At 46.9% G+C, this 16,750-nt stretch overlaps 1 protein-coding gene across 3 annotated transcripts in view; it reads left to right on the plus strand.

The window, feature by feature from the left end:
• Window positions 1-12,641: 12,641 nt before the first annotated feature.
• Window positions 12,642-16,750, plus strand: part of LARS2 (leucyl-tRNA synthetase 2, mitochondrial) — a 114,125-nt gene continuing 110,016 nt past the window's right edge. For 2 of the 3 annotated variants that reach the window (XM_045002994.1, XM_045002996.1), the window contains exons 1-2: window positions 14,082-14,363; window positions 15,902-16,148. In XM_045002994.1, coding sequence (XP_044858929.1) covers window positions 15,924-16,148 — 225 coding nt within the window. In that variant the 5' untranslated portion in view covers window positions 14,082-14,363; window positions 15,902-15,923. Of the gene's footprint in view, window positions 12,732-14,081; window positions 14,364-15,901; window positions 16,149-16,750 lie in introns of those variants that run through there. The other variant, XM_045002995.1, reaches the window with a different exon arrangement.

The following is a 16,750-nucleotide window of genomic DNA, read 5'->3' on the forward strand; positions in this document are numbered from 1 at the left end:
TGCTCCAATTGGGGTCCATTCCTCCAAATACTTTGGTCTGGATTAACAAAGAAACCTAGGCATGGTAACATTCAGCATCACCATGCCTAACTCTTAGGTGCCTAGAACATCACTGGGATTCACAAAAGCCTGAGTTCATCACCTACGCTCCCTGTACAATGAATGGAGAGAGATAGGCACCTTCAGCCATGTCTACATCACCGGTGCTCAGCTTCAGTTCTGCAGCTGTGCCACTGTAGTGTAGATGCTTCCCACATCTACAGAAAGTTTTGCTTCCATCAATGTAGTTAATGTACCTCTCCAAGTGGTACATTGATAAAATCCTTTCATCTACCTACCTGGTCTACACTGGGAGTTAGGTTGATTTAAATATGTTGCCCAGGGCGTGAAATTTTGTGCAGCTGTGAGCAATGTAACTAGGTCAATCTAATTTTTAGGTGTAGACCAGACCATCGAATGGATTCACAAAAATCAGCATTGTAGGAAGCACTTCACTGAGGTAGCCAATGAGAGGTGCCAAGCTGAGCAGTGTGTACTAAGCCCCGCCCTTCTCTCAGATATAGATGCCTAAGTCTGGACTACAGGAAGGCACCTCCCTCTGCTTGGGATTCTCAGCTGAAAACCCTCTCTTGGCAGTGGAGGAGGCAGAGGCGCTCCCTCAGATCTCTTAGCCCAGTCTAGCAGTTATCACAACATTTTTTTTTGGTGGCCTCAGAGAGCAACCACCAATTCTTGCTGGTGGCCGCTCTGACAATTTTTCTGCCACTCTGGGGGCCCCACCATCCCTGGGAAGGTGGGTCAGGAATTCACCGGCTGCCTGTGGAGTTCCAGGTTGCTCTGGCGCTGTGCACACCAGCTCCATGTGTGTCCAGAGGTGGAGGCTGATTGGTGCAGGGCACTGATCCCTGCTGGCTGTGCCAGCAAACACCAAGGTGGCACATGCAGGTTTAACAGCTGGGTGCTGCAGGGAGGGCCAATGATTTGACACCCTCCTGCCAATCTCTGCCCAGAACACTGTCGTGGGTGCAAAAAAATCTGCTGGTGGCTGCATTTGAGAAACACTACTCACCTGGGATTTGAGCAACCCTGGTTTAAGTCTCCCTTCTGCCTGATGAAGCAAAAGGATTTGACCGGGGTCTACCACCTCCCAGAAGAATGCTCTAACCACAGGGCTATGGGATAGTCAGATGGGGGTGGGGCCTCAGTCTTTTCTATTGAAGGTTTTCCAACAGTGAACAAATAATGAAAGAATCATTGGGGAAGACAGAGAAAGAGTTTGTAGCCTGGTCATTAGAGCACTCACCAGGGAGAGGGGAGACTCGGGATCCAGTCACCCTGCTCCAAAGACTTTTAAAATTATATATTCAATGTGGGAACAGCTTCCACAGGAGAGACTGAGGGAGCCCCACATCAGAACATCCCATAGCTGAATGGTTAAGGCACTCCCCTGAGAATGGCAGATCCCAGTTCAATTCCCTTCTAGTTGGGGTGAGGGGTGAGTTGACCCAGGGGTCTCCCACATCCCAAGTAAGCACCCTAAACACTTGCCTAAAAGTTATGAGAGATCTTCTCCTCACCCCACACCATTTAGTGTAAACTCAGCTATAGGGGCCTGGCCTGAAAGGCAAACTCTGAGCATGCTTACCAGCTTGGGCCCACACGTGAGTTAGGCAGGGGGATGCCCATCTTTCCCCTGTTCATGATCACTCCAGGGCTTAGGCATCTGGATGCCTGCTGTGGGGCTGCAGCAGGCAGGCTCAGTGGCAGAAACAAAGGTGGCGGGCTCTGTGACTCCCAGTGGGGCCTGATTCTGGGATTTAGATGCCTAAATCTAACAGTTAGGTGCCTAAATCCTTTTGTGAATCTAACCCTTACTACAAAGCAAAGTTCTCATTGTAGTAAGCACCACCCACAGCAGTAAATGTTTGCAGGACTGGGCAATTATATGTGTAAAGTGTTTATCAGACTATCATCTGAAATTTAGATTATAAAGCAACAAATAATACTGCTGTGTTTTATTTTCACATCCTCCCCTAATAAATTAACAGAAGAGTTGTAATATATCTAATGTAAAAGCACATTTGTAGAACCCTCGAAATATCTGCAAACCATTTTTTTGGATCAGATGCGGACACAAATTTTGTATCTGCACAGGGCTCTACATATTTGTTTAGCACGAAGCTCTTCCATAAGCATTTTAAAGGGCAATTCGATTAGTTCAGTGTTATTCCAGATTATCTCTTTCTATAAGCAAATGAAATATATAAGTAGATTTTCAGAAAGAGAAAAATGATTTTCCCTGCAGTGAATGGATTAAAAAAGATAAGACAAAAGTCTGTCTAAGTGATTGGCTGTAATCTTGATGACAAGCTTGGAAAAATATAGGTCAGTATATTTAAGGAAAAATGCTTAAAAAAAAGTTTTAAGAAATTAATGTGTTTAAAAAATGCACCAAAAATTCTGTATAAAAACTGGCTGTGGTTTGACATATTTTTAATGCTTTTTACAGCTTAGTAGCACACAAAACACCCTCTGAGTTAGAGAGAGATTTTGCCACCCTTACTCACTCTGAGTAGTGCCTTCCTCTGCGGGTAATCCTTTTAAAATTAATGAAACTACTCACAGAGTAAGGTTGTACTAAGCGTGAGCAAGGGAGGCAAAATCTGTCTCTCAATTGCTGCCAATTTATTAAGTTGAAAACCAAATAAAGAATCAGGGTTTAATAACTTTATACTGAATAGCACTTTACCTCACAAGTAATCTCATTGACTTTAGTGGAGTAAGGTCAATTAAGAGTATTGGAATCTGGACACAACTTTCATTCAGTTTACCTTCCTATTTAACATCGTCCCTCTTTAAACTAACACATTTGTCCTGCTCTACTCAATGTGATTATTTCTATGTATTTTTGCCCTTCTATAAGAGCCATTGTTTTCTGGTCATTCCCTCATTGGAGGGCTGCTTTTACAAATGAGGAGTCCAGTACTGTATATCTAGTTTGCTACTCCTAATGACTTTGGGCCTCACACTAATAACAGTTACTGAGCTTCAATCTAGATAGCTATCTAGAAGACCATTAACATGAAAGTTCCTTGAAAGCTACACTTCCAAAGCAACTTAAGCAGCAGTGGCCCCTACTGCTGGTGATTTTTCACAAAAAAACCCAAATGTATATCATTTTAAGGTTTGCTCTGATGCTGGATCCCAATAGTGGAATGTGTCAACTGTTCCCAGACAGCTGATTGATACTTGGCAATCTGCAGCTGATTTGAACATTCACGTAGCCACTGTAACTTATTCATGCAAAGATTTGGGATGGAAAAAGTTATTGAGAAACTCCAGACACCATCACTTAAGAAGAGCCAGGAAGAGACAATGGAATCAGTTTGCTTCTCCTTACACTGTGATAAATCGGGCATAATTCCAATGGACTTTAATGTAATTACATTCATGTAAGAAAGGGTAGAATCAGACCTGTGCTTATTTTATTTTCTGTGGCACAGAGGTTATAATTGAAGTATATTTGATAGATGTACACAGCAAAGCTGAAGGCTTATATCTGGTAAAAATTATTTTTAGTGATGTAAGACACCCAGATGTACAAAGAAAAAATATATCACCCAGCTCTAGGCACTGTATTATATAACCAGAAGTTGTTCATTTCCACTCCACTTGAACACAAGGGTAACACATACAGTCAATGGTTGCCAGCAGCAAAAGGGTGCAATCAACAGAAAAAAAGTATTTCATGTTCCCTGTGCAAACTTGTAGTAATTACAAACAATTATTAACTGCATTCTTTAGACAACTGGATAAGATGTTATTTTCCAGCCAGAGGTAGAATTAATTATGCTGTTTGTAGATCATCTTTCTGGACTTGTAGCAGAGCAGTAATTCCCCAGGCTGCAGGGCCTTGTCCAAGGCCCCATAGAGGTACTGGCTTGCACAGAAAGGCAGCAGGTCCAAAACCCCCTTGCCTGTGATGAGTGGCTTATACTCCAGTCTGCCCCAGGGAGGAGGGGCTAGTTGGTGACTGGCAGTAGCCTACAACTGAGGTGAGGTGGGGATAGTGGGTGGGAGTTCCCTGGGAAGGGAGACCCTGAGAGTGAGGAGTTACTGGCAGGGGAAGCACCCCAGATAATGGGGCACTGGAGTCCAGGGAGGGATGTGGGGGCCCAGCAGCAGTGGGACACTGGCCTGCAGAGGGTGCTGGAAAACGAGCTAATTCCCAGGACACCAGCATGAGGCACCGCGGGGGTGAGTTTGCACCGCTACAGGACTTTTGTGTTTTCCTCATTAGTTCAGTTTTTTAATAAAACAATTATTGGCCCTATTTCTGGGCTAATGCCAGGCAAACACAAAGGAGAAGTAGAAATATTATAAAAATCCAGCTGTGTATTGCATAGCTAGATGTATTTTACATATGCTGGGATAGTGCCCATTTGGATTTCTAATAAATATGATTGTAGCTTAGTCACAGCAGTGCTTAAACTGTCCAAGCCCTGGTCCTGCAAATGCTTATGCATGTGCTTATCTTTACTCAGGTAAGTAACTTACTTCCATGACACTACTCAAGTGTGTAAAGTTAAACACTTTCAGAAATGTTTGTAAGAGTGAGACCTAAAGATTTAGCATGGTTTGGGGGCATGGTTAGGGTCCCATTGCCACTACTAAAAGGAAGAATTGTATAACTCTACAGACAAGGTGGTAGTTTAGCTGGGCTCTTAATGCCAGTATGTGTGATGGGTTGTGTACATAATATGTGATTTGTTTTCAAAACTGTATTTAAAGCCACTAGTTACTAGGGTGATTGGTACTAAGCAAGATACTATATTTTTCAGTAATGTTCTGAAGACACTTTTTTGCCCCTCCTCTTCTGTCACTAGTATCACAGTTCAGGGCATCTACCCCCTATATTCCTGCTCAGTGGTCCAGCAAGGGCACCCACTCTAGGCTCCTCACCCATCACCTCTCTTGGGTTTTTCCAGGTTCAACAGTTCCCTGCTGTGAAGTTCTTGGGGCAACCAGGGCTGTAAGTCATCTTGTTGTCAACTGCCTTCAGCATGAGGGAGTCTTGCCTGTGCTAGCTAGCTGTTAGCTCACTAACACAACCAGCCTGTCAGCCACTCAACCACTCTCCTCTGAATGACAACAGATATTGGTTGACAATAGATACACCTGAGGCCTGGTCTACACTACGCGTTTAAACCGGTTTTAGGAGCGTTAAACCGATCTAACGCCACACCCGTCCACACTAAGAGGCCCTTTATATCGATATAAAGGGCTCTTTAAACCGGTTTCTGTACTCCTCCCCAACGAGAGAAGTAGCGCTAATATCGGTATTGCCATATCGGATTAGGGTTAGTGTGGCCGCAAATCAACGGTATTGGCCTCCTGGCGGTATCCCACAGTGCACCACTGTGACCGCTCTGGACAACAATCTGAACTCGGATGCACTGGCCAGGTACACAGGAAAAGCCCCGCGAACTGCTTGCCCAGCGTGGAAAGCTCATCAGCACAGGTAACAATGCAGTCTCCTGAGAATTGAAAAAGAGCTCCAGCATGGACTACACGGGAGGTACTGGATCTGATCGCTATATGGGGAGAGGATTCAGTGCTAACAGAACTGCGTTCCAAAAGATGAAATGAAAAAGTATTTGAAAGAATTTCCAAGGCTATGATGGAAAAAGGCCATAGCAGGGACTCAGTGCAGTGCAGAGTGAAAGTTAAGGAGCTCAGACAAGCCTACCAGAAAACCAAAGAAGCAAACGGAAGGTCTGGTGCAGGGCCAAAAACATGCCGCTTCTACGCTGAGCTGCATGCAATTTTAGGGGGCTGCGCCACAACTACCCCACCCCTGTCCGTGGATTCCGAGGTGGGGGTTGTAATCTCTGCCATGGCTGAGGATTATGCGGACGGGGAAGATGAGGAGGAGGAAGAGGAGGACGAGCTTGCAGAGAGCACACAGCACTCCGTTAGCCCCAACAGCCAGGAGCTTTTTCTGACCCAGACGGAATTACCCTCCCAGCCCTCCCAAGCCACTATCCCAGACAATGAAGCCATGGAAGGGACCTCTGGTGAGTGTGTACCTTTGTAAATATCAAACATTGTGTTTTAAGCAAGCGTTTTTTAATGATTGATTTGCCCTGAGGACTTGGGATGCATTCGCAGCCAGTAAAGTTACTTAGAAAAGTTTGTTAACATGTCTGGGGATTGAGCGGAAATCCTCCAGGGACATCTCGATGAAGCGCTCCTGGAGGTACTCCAGAAGCCTTTGCAGAAGGTTTCTGGGCAAGGCAGCCTTGTTCCATCCACCATGGTAGGACACTTTACCACGCCATGCATGTAGCAAGTAATCAGGTATCATTGCATGGCAAAGCATAGCTGCGTATGGTCCCAGTGATTGCTGGCATTCAAGAAACATCCGTTCTTTATCTCGCTGTGTTATCCTCAGCAGAGTGATATCGTTCAGGGTAACCTGGTTGAAAATCAGGAATTTAATTAAGGGGACAGAGATGGCCATTTTCCTACTGGGTTCGTGGACTGCAGCTTAAAAAAAAATCCTTTCTTGCACGTAGCCAAGCGGGGGGAGGGGAGGAGTGAAATACCAATGAGCTTTTTCGCGTTTGGTTCGCAGGGATCTTCCCAGCCAACAGCCATGCGGTGGGGGGGAAGGGGGGTGATTAGCAGCTTTCATGGTACCAGCCATGCGGTGGGGGGAGGGGTAAAGCATTGCAGAAGCCGAAAGACAGTGGCTTACCATGGCCGCATGCAAGCTGAATTCTGATGCCCGGACCTGTGTCTGTGAGATCTGTAACACCAGAGCCACAGGCACTCAATATTAAGATGCAAAATGCGACCTTGTAGTGAAATCACATGTGCTATGTAAGGTGAATAGTACTGTTCACTGTGAAAGAGTATAACCATTGTTCTGTAAAATGTATCTTTTTAAAATACTTCTCTCCCTTTTTTCCCTCCCTCATGCAGCTGCAAATTTTTCAAGCCTCCCTACTCCATCCTTCAGATAAGGCGGAGGAAAAAGAACACATGAGATGAAATGTTCTCGGATATAATGGAAGTAACCCGCAAGGAAAGAGCTCATCTGAATGAGTGGAAGGAGGTGGTATCAAATTACAGGAAAGATGCCAGTGAACGTGAGGACAGGAGGGACACCCGAGATGAGAGGTGGCGGCAGGAAGATTGGCAGGAAGATCAGAGGTGGCAGCAGGAAGATCAGCGGTGGCGGGATGCAACTCTGGGGCTGCTGCGTGATCAAACTGATATGCTCCGGCATCTGGTGGAGCTTCAGGAACGGCAGCAGGATCACAGATTGCCGCTGCAGCCCCTGTATAACCACCCTCACCCCTCACCATGTTCCACATACTCCTCACCCAGACGTGTAAGAACGCGTGGGGGGAGGCTCCGTGCACCCGCCCACTCCACCCCCGTGGACAGCCCAACCAGAAGGCTGTCATTACTGTGAAATTTTTTTAGTGGGCTTTTCCATCCCTCCTATCCTCCTCCCAAACCACACCCGGGCTACCTTCTCAGTTCTCTCCCTCTTTTTATAATGAATTAATAAAGAATACATGATTTTTAAACTATAATGACTTTATTTCCATAAGCAAGCTGTAATCGAAGGGGGAGGGTGGGTTGCTTACAGGGAATGAGTCAATCAAGGAGGGTCGGGGTTCATCAAGGGGAAACAAACACAGCAGTCACACCCTACCCTGGCCAGTGCTGAAGCTCGTTTTCAAAGCTTCTCTGATGTACACCGCTTCCTGGTGTGCTCTTCTAATCTCCCTGGTGTCTGGCTGCACGTAATCAGTGGCCAGGTGATTTGCCTCAGCCTCCCACCCCGCCATAAAGGTCTCCCCCTTACTCTCACAGAGATTGTGGAGAACACAGCAAGCAGCAATAACAAAGGGGACATTGGTTTGGCTGAGGTCTGAGCGAGTCAGTAATGTGCGCCAGCGCGCCTTTAAACGGCCAAAGGCACATTCTACCACCATTCTGCACTTGCTCAGCCTGTAGTTGAACAGCTCCTGACCACTGTCCAGGCTGCCTGTGTATGGCTTCATGAGCCATGGCATCAAGGGGTAGGCTGGGTCCCCCAGGATAACTACAGGCATTTCAACATCCCCAACTGTTATTTTCTGTTCTGGGAAGTAATTCCGTTGCTGCAGCCGTTTAAACAGAGTAGTGCTTCTGAAGACGCGAGCGTCATGAACCCTCCCTGGCCATCCCACGTGGATGTTGGTGAAATGTCCCTTGTGATCCACCAGTGCTTGTAGCACCATGGAAAAGTACCCCTTGCGGTTTACATACTGGGTGCCCTGGTGCTCCGGTGCCAAGATAGGGATATGGGTTCCATCTATCCCCCCCCCCCCACAGTTAGGGAATCTCATTGCAGCAAAGTCATCCACTATGGCCTGCACGTTTCCCAGAGTCACAACCTTTCGTAGCAGCAGCTTAATGATTACTTTGGCTACTTGCATCACAGCAGCCCCCACAGTAGATTTTCCAGCTCCAAATTGATTCCCGACTGACCGGTAGCTGTCTGGCGTTGCAAGCTTCCAGAGGGCTATTGCCACTCGCTTCTCCACTGTGAGGGCTGCTCTCATCTTGGTATTATGGGGTTTCAGGGCAGGGAAAAGCAAGTCACAAAGTTCCAGGAAAGTGCCCTTACGCATGCGAAAGTTTCGCAGCCACTGCGAATCGTCCCACACCTGCAACACAATGCGGTCCCACCAGTCTGTGCTTGTTTCCCGGGCCCAAAATCGGCGTTCAATGGCTAGAACCTGCCCCATTACCATCAGGATCTCCAAAGCGCAGGGGCCCGCGGTTTGAGAGAATTCTGTGTCCATGTCCTCATCACTCTCATCGCCGCGCTGCCGTAGCCGCCTCCTCCTCGCCTGGCTTTGCAGGTCCTGGTTCAGCATAGACTGCACGAGAATGCGCGAGGTGTTTAAAACATCCACGATTGCGGTATTGAGGTGAGCAGGGTCCATGCTTGCTGTGCTATGGCATCTGCACAGTTCACCCAGGAAAAAAGGCGCAAAACGGTTGTCTGCTGCTTTCACGGAGGGAGGGGTGAGGCTGTACCCAGAACCACCCGCGACAATGATTTTTGCCCCATCAGGCACTGGGATCTCAACCCAGAATTCCAAGGGGCGGGGGAGACTGCAGGAACTATGGGATAGCTTCGGGATAGCTACCCACAGTGCAACGCTCCGGAAATCGAGGCTAGCCTCGGACCATGGACGCACACCGCCTAATTAATGTGCGTTGTGTGGCCGCGTGCAATCGACTTTATACAATCTGTTTTACAAAACCGGTTTATGTAAATTCGGAATAATCCCATAGTGTAGACGTACCCTGAGTCCCTTCAAAATGTCCCCTCTTTGTATCATTAGATACCTGCAGAAATCCCAGATCCTTCGTTCCCAAAGGAACAGTGTACCCGTTTACCAGTTTTACCTTAGACCACCACTCTTGTATCTCTCACATGGCACCTGAGTTTGACTGTAGTAAAAACAAGAGCATTTAAGAAAGTATAAGGTTCAAGAAAGATTCAAATAGAATCAAGTGAGAGCAATGGAAACAAATGGTTACATACAAAACACAATAATAAAATGCAAACTTGGGACTACACTTATTAATAGGTACCTTTCCTATTTCATAAAGTAGATTCTCACCACAAAGTTCAGTCTTTTTGCGGCGTTTGGTAGCCCTAGAAGCCATGACCAAATTTTTTATGAAGCACCTCCCTCTCATCAAGGTACCTACTCTGCTAGTGAATGGATTACTTTTGGGGGAAATCTGCACCAAAAAAATTAAAAATTCTGCACACAATATTCTAAAATTCTGCATATTTTATTTGTTAAAATAGCACAATATAATCATGCCAGTTTCAATTACTTTGATAATTTATTTCAAAATACGTGTCAGCAAATATGTCTGTAACAATACGGACAAAAAAGATTCAGGAAATGTTTTTTGACAAATAGATTCCTTACTAGGCATATTAATATAGAATGTTGAGTAATTAATTTAAACTACAATACAGAAACCTATTTCCCACACCCCTCAGAAGCAGTGCAAAGGTCTGGGGGAGTCGGGGTAACGGAGGAGCTGAGGTAGAGGGAAGTAATTGCTGGGAAGGAGCCTAGGTGTGAACTTGGAGTGTGTAGGTGGGAGAAGTATGGAACAGAGTTTTTTGGCAGGATGGATTGTTAGGGAGCTTCCCTGAGGCAGATCCTACTTGACCCCTAGCCTCTCTTTCAGTCTGGCACATCTGCCCCCATCCCCTGCATTCTTGCTCCTCCTCATGTGTTCCTGCACCCTCCCCAGTCCCCCCCATATCCTGTGCCTCCTGATCTGGCCCCATGGGCAGGGCACTGTGAGGAACACAGCCTTTTCTCTTCCCTATCTGCTTCTGGGGTTGCTCCCGCCTAGGAGCAGCTGCTCTCTTCTGGTACCACAGTAACCCGATGGGTGAAAGGTATAATTGCAGCACCTCTCCAGCAGAATATATTTTCTGCAGAGAAAAAAAATTATACACAAGCGATTAATTCTGCACATGTGCAGTGGTGCAGAATTCCCCCAGGAGTAATGGATGCAGTGTCTTTCTCTATCGTGTGATATACTGAATCAGTCTTTTGTCTTTATTCACAGACAGGGTGACCTCCCTTTTCACTTCCAAGTAGTTTCAATGCTTATGCTTTGTCATTGATGGTTTTCCATTGACTTTTCTGGGTTGATGAAACTGGACAATTGAGTAATACATTATGTAATCAGCTAGCGGGGGGGGATAACTCCCTCCTGTTTGAATACGCCATCACCAAGACATATGATTCCCTGGTGACACTCTTTCACTCCAAGACCATAAGGGCATAATTTTCTACATAGTTACATTATTCTTTAAATATTACCTGTACACACATCTCACAATAAGTTATAAGCTTTCAGCACAGATCTCACATGCTATCCTTTATGGATAAATACCATGAAAGTGGTGTATTGGGTGTAGGAGTTGCTTGTAAGAACAGTAAACCCTTTGCCAGTTGGCACTAATGGGCCTCTGTCACATCTTCCCACACAATGAGTTCCCCAGCAAGCCAGTCTAAGTAGGCCAGCATCTGTACTTTGCTTACAATTCAGCATAATTGTACACAGCTGTAAGTTACCACACAACCCTTTCTAAGCAAGCGCGTTTATTCCTTAGGTAAAAAGTATTATGGCAACAACATATTAAAAACAATAAAAGAACATACACAGATACTAATAAGCTTATTAGAGATCACCCCAGCTCCAATCTTGGGCTCTGGTGGGATTCAGTCCTTCAAACCCTACCAAGGGGTTTTTCTGTGGTCACAAGTTCATAACCGCTTTTGCTCAGAACAAGACGTTCTATGCCTTTCCATTGTACAGCTGGGTGGGGGGAGGGTGGGGGTTGATATCCAGAGACTGAATAGGTAATCAGTCAGACAATGGTTGTCTCCTTCAGAAGGCTGGGTCTAGAAGTGGAAATTTGCATTTACCTCACCACAGCTATTTCACAGGAAACTCACTTCTTTGTTTCAAAAATTCATTCTTGTCTGGCATATTGTTTAAAATAGTCCTTTCATGCTCATAACACTTCCCAGGATTTACTTTGGCCACATATCTGCTTGAGAGAAGTTATGTACAATTCCACATTAATATGCAAACTTTGCAAATGAGACAAGGGACTCCACAGCTATTTAAACTTCATTCAGTAAGAGCTCCCAAAGATAGGGCCATTTCCTGCAGTCTCTCTCTCACAACTAGATTTTGGATTCAAAACCTCTAGCCAACTTTGTGGGGTAAAGTTTTGGGTGAAGGCTGAGGCTGGATCTTATTTTATTTAAGCATTCTGCCGCGGCATGGGTAAAAGAGTGCTGGGAGCATGGCTTTTAAGTGCTGTGCTTTCTCCACGTTCCACCCGGGCACTCTGAGGCCCCAGCGTTTACTTTTAGAAAATATATACAAGTACAAAATAAGGATCAGGGGTTTTTAGTAGTTGGGTTTGACCAGTAAACGCCAAACGCAGTTGGCTGAGGGGCTGCCTTGTAAGATTGTTTTGCTCCAGTCCCACACCCCTCCCCAGTGGCCGCTGCGATGCGAAAGGAGGGGGATTTGCACTGGCGATGAGAACACACGCTCCACGCTCCAGTCGCACGGATGCAGCCCTGGTTTGCAAGAGCTCAGCGTCTCTGGAGTTCACACCTCCGGAGCTGGCTGCGGGCACTGAGCTTCCCGCCCAGGCAAGCCAGGAGCAGCCCGCGGGACGGTGACGCGGGTTAGGCTGCAGGTTCACTAGCTGGGGATGGGGCGCGGCTGCCAGCGAGTGAGGCGCCTGGGGCCCGGCAGCACCTCACTCCCCCGCTCCCGGCAGAGCCTGGGACCCGGCCCGCCAAAGGAATCGGGATCCGGGCACGTGGGGGAGGGAGGCTGCCGGCGAACCGCGGGGGGGGCTCCGAGTGTTCACTCCAGAACGGCCATGCCGGGCTGGAGCGGCCACAGTGACAGGGGAACCCCAGCCGCCCGAGGGACCGCCCCGAACCCCGCCCCTTCGGCCCGCCTCCACCCGGGGGGCGGGGGTATCTGCGTTGGAGGCGGTAAAAACATGGCGGCGCCCAGCGCGAAAGCGGAAGCCGGCCGGAGCGCGTGAGGGGGGGGCGAACGCAGCAGCCGGGGCTCGCGCGCAGGTAACACGATCCTTCCCTCCTCCCTCTCGCCCCCGCGCACAGACGTGGCTCGCGAGGACCCCCTCGTTCAGCATCGGCATAACGGCCCCGAGTCCATACCGCCCCCACGCGACCTTCCCCGTAACGGCCCCAACCGTCCCTGAGCTCCCAGCTCCCCCCATAATGGCTCCCTGCCCAAACCATCCTCCAGCCTGTAGCAACTCCCTACCCAGCACTGTGCAGCGAGTACCCCTCCCCCACCAAGCACCCTCTGCCCAGGGCACCCCCAACCATAACCTAGACCCCTATAAGTACCCGTTCCCCAAAGCATCTAACCCCAGCACTGCCGCTCCAACCTAGAACCCCCATAACTACCTTGCAGTGTCCTCCTCCCAGAACTTCTACCAACCCTAGAACCCCCATAACCAGGGGTGAGCTGCAGCGGGTTCGCACGGGTTCGCGGGAACCCGTTGTTAAATTTTAGCAGCCATTTTAGAACCGCTTGTTAAGGGCTGCTAAATTTAACAAAAGTTCCCGCCCACTCCTCTCCTGCTCCGCCCCCTTCTCCTCCCCCTCCCCTGCTTCCCGCGAATCAGATGTTCGCGGGAAGCCTGAACAAGCAGCATGGAGGCAGCCAGTAGGTAAGCTGGGGCGCAGAGGGGGAGGGGAGGTGCGGCTGGCTCAGCAGCTCCCGGTCCCAGACCGCGGCTCCCTCCAGCCCAGCGCCGGCCCGGGGAGTCGGGCCCCACGGCTGCCGCCGAGCTTTCGGGCCCCGCGGCGCCGGCCCGGGGAGTCGGGCCCCGCGGCGCCGGCCCGGGGAGTCGGGCCCCGCGGCGCCGGCCCGGCCCGGGGAGTCGGGCCCCGCGGCGCCGGCCCGGCCCGGGGAGTCGGGCCCCGCGGCGCCGGTCGTGGTCCTGGCAGAGTGGACCCGGTCCCCAGGCAGTGTGGTAAGGGGGCAGGGAGGGGGTGGGTTGTGGGGGGGTGGATAGGGGTGAGGGCAGTCAGAGGGCAGGGAACAGGGGGATTGAATGGGGGCAAGGGTCCCGGGGAGCAGTCAGGAAAGAGCAGGGTTGGATAAGGTGGTGGGGGCACTCAGGGACAGAGAGAAGGGGTAGTTGTATGGGGTAGGGGTTCTGGGGGGCCATTGAGAATGAGAGGAGGGGTTGGGTGGGGCGGCAAGGGGCAGTCAGGGGACAGGGAAGGGGGGGATGGGTCAGGGGTCTCGGAGTGTGTGTGTCAAGGAACATGAGGGGTTGGATGGGGCACGACCCCCCCCCACGGAGGGAGGGGGAAGGAGGGAACCTGTTGTTAAAATTTTGGAGGGAGGAGGGAACCCGTTGTTAAAAATTTGGCAGCTCATCACTGCCCATAACTACTCCCCAAAGCACCCCCATCCCAGAACCTTCCACCTGTAAGCTAGAACCCCCAAGCCTACCTTAGACCCCCCTTAACTACCACCTAAGGCATGTCCAAGCCTCCATCCTAACGTAGAACCTCCTATAACTACTTCCTCTCTAAAGCATCCCACATCCTCTTCCATCACCACACTGGTGACAAGCACTGGTGTGTAGCTAACTCCTCTCTCCCAAGCTGCTCACTTAGTACAATGTGCTCTCCGACATCAGTGCACCACCCGAGGAGTGGCATCACAAGGTTTTATCCTTTTTTGTTCAGAATGTAATAAAGAGAAAATGACTGTCAATGATTTATTAATCATTATTATTTGTATTACACTGCAATAAAGTTATTCAGTTGGGGGGGGCTTCTGTTTTTAGCCCAATGAAAGATTTACAGACCCCACTGTAAATTAACTCTTTCAGGGTCTTGATTCCATTCATTCCACACAAATGGTTTTGTCTCTTCTGAGAGAAGGATTCATCTGCAATAGGTTCAGTGGGAGGAAGAAACTTGTGAAACAGTAATGCTGAAGAAGACCACCCTTGGGGATGAGAGGAGAAAATAGTTTGCAGTACAACAGAGCAGCAAAAATGGCCAATGTAGTTTTGAGCTGCATAGATAGAGGCATCACATCGTGGAATGAGGTGGTGGTAATATACCACCTGGCATTTATATAGCGCTTTACAAAGGAAGTCAGTATCATTATACCCATTTTATAGATGGGGAAACTGAGGCATAATAAGGTGAAATGATATGTCCAAAGTCATCCAGAAGGTCAGGAAAACCCAGATTTTTTTAGTCCAGTGCTCCCTAGCCATTTTCTATATTAAAAAAATTACACCTCTAACTGAAATGTTATACCACTACAACTTTAAAGGGCAGACTAGGCCTAAGGATGGAGAAGAATTGGCATGGTGCAAGGGATATCAGCAAGAGTAATGAGATGAGATTAAAAAGGGAAATTTAGGATGAATCTCAGGAAAATCTTCCTACCAGTGAGACACTTTATTTATTTATTTTTTTATTTTAAAGGCTGTGTAATATTCTCCTAATAGAAGTAGGAAAAGTTGCTAGCACTAGCAACAATCGTACATTGTCAAAGAGATGGACTAATAGGTCTTTACCATCTCTGACTTCTTTTTGTGATAACTGGATTGAGACCTCCAAAAGTGTGTGAAGAGAAGTTTCCATAACTTGCCCATTATTTGAGCAAATTGGGGCTCATCATTATTATCTTTGTCTTGACTTGTTGAACCACATCTGAAACTGAAGAGTTTAGTAGTGAGTTTTCCATCTAATCCTGTGCAGAGGAATAACCAGAGGCGAATGTCAATCTGAAATCTAGTAACCATAGTCCACCCCCCCTGGCTTTTCAGCAGTTACAAACTAATTGGCTATATTTGAGATTGTTTTGCAGCTCCCACCTTCCTGTGTCCTCATCCAAAATAACTATTAAAAATTTTAATAACCTTTTCCAAATTCTGTCAGTTCAAATATCTGTAATCTCAGGGGGGTTGATACTAATTTTTCTGGGAGATTGTAGAATGATTTCATCCCTTTAGGAAATAATCTAATACTGCCAAACTAGTTTCATGTTGGTGCCCCTCCCAGGGCCAGAGCCAGTTCTTTAAAGTTGACTGATTTAACAACCCACACGAGAAATAGAATGCAAGTACAGTCTGAAATAAACAAATATTGTTTAAACTGTGCTTAAACAAAATAGTCATACAGATTTCTACTGTAGTATTCATTGTTTGACCTTAGATTAAAAATTATGTTTTTGTATTTTTCAGAACAGCCATTGTATCCTAAAACATGCAGTCTGCTTGGCAGAGATTTGGAGTTTGTTCCTCATGTCTGAAAAGTCAGCGAAATGACTTAATTAAATGGCAAAGGAGATTGATTCCAGGATGGATCAGATCTATTTACAGTGAGACGGGGAAGTGGGAAAGAGACTATGGATTGGAAACAAGAAAGAAAGTTGAGAAGTGGTGGCTTCCAAGAATGAAGGAACAGTTTTGCAAAACTTCAGAAACAGATGTAAGCGTTTTGAGAAACTTGAAAAATTCATATTTGATTTTTTTTCTCAAGGTGAAATATTTTTGAGAACATCAGTCTAGAGTACTTAACACTGTTTAAAACATTTGTATTATCCTCTACTTAGCAAAAATATATCCTGTAATAGACTGTTTGAAAAAGTTATAATAAGAAAAGTGAATAAGGACACAATATGGTTAACAGAAAAAATAATTTATAAACGTATGGCTCCCATTTAATAGCTTTCTTCTAAATAAAATATTCATTGGCAGTAAAACCAAAAAATATTTGTTTGTTTTTTTAAAAAATATTACTTTCATGCTAGTAGCAATAAAAACTTACTGTGATGCGGTGTAGTGGAAGCAATAGGATACCAACAGATAAATACAAATCACTCTTGAAAGAAAAATGGATGTCTTAAAATGACCAGCAGTTAGAAGGACATTGAGAACACAGCTTTCCTGGTTATGAACAAGAAAAAGCAATAAATGTGGTGATTCATACAACAAATCTCTTTCCCCAACTTCTTAATAAATAGTTACTCATTTTATAAGTCTAAATATGTGTATTCAGACTATTTATGTTCAGATTTATTTAAATATATA

Source organism: Mauremys mutica, chromosome 2, assembly GCF_020497125.1.
Source record: "Mauremys mutica isolate MM-2020 ecotype Southern chromosome 2, ASM2049712v1, whole genome shotgun sequence".
NCBI classification, from domain to species: Eukaryota; Metazoa; Chordata; order Testudines; family Geoemydidae; genus Mauremys; species Mauremys mutica.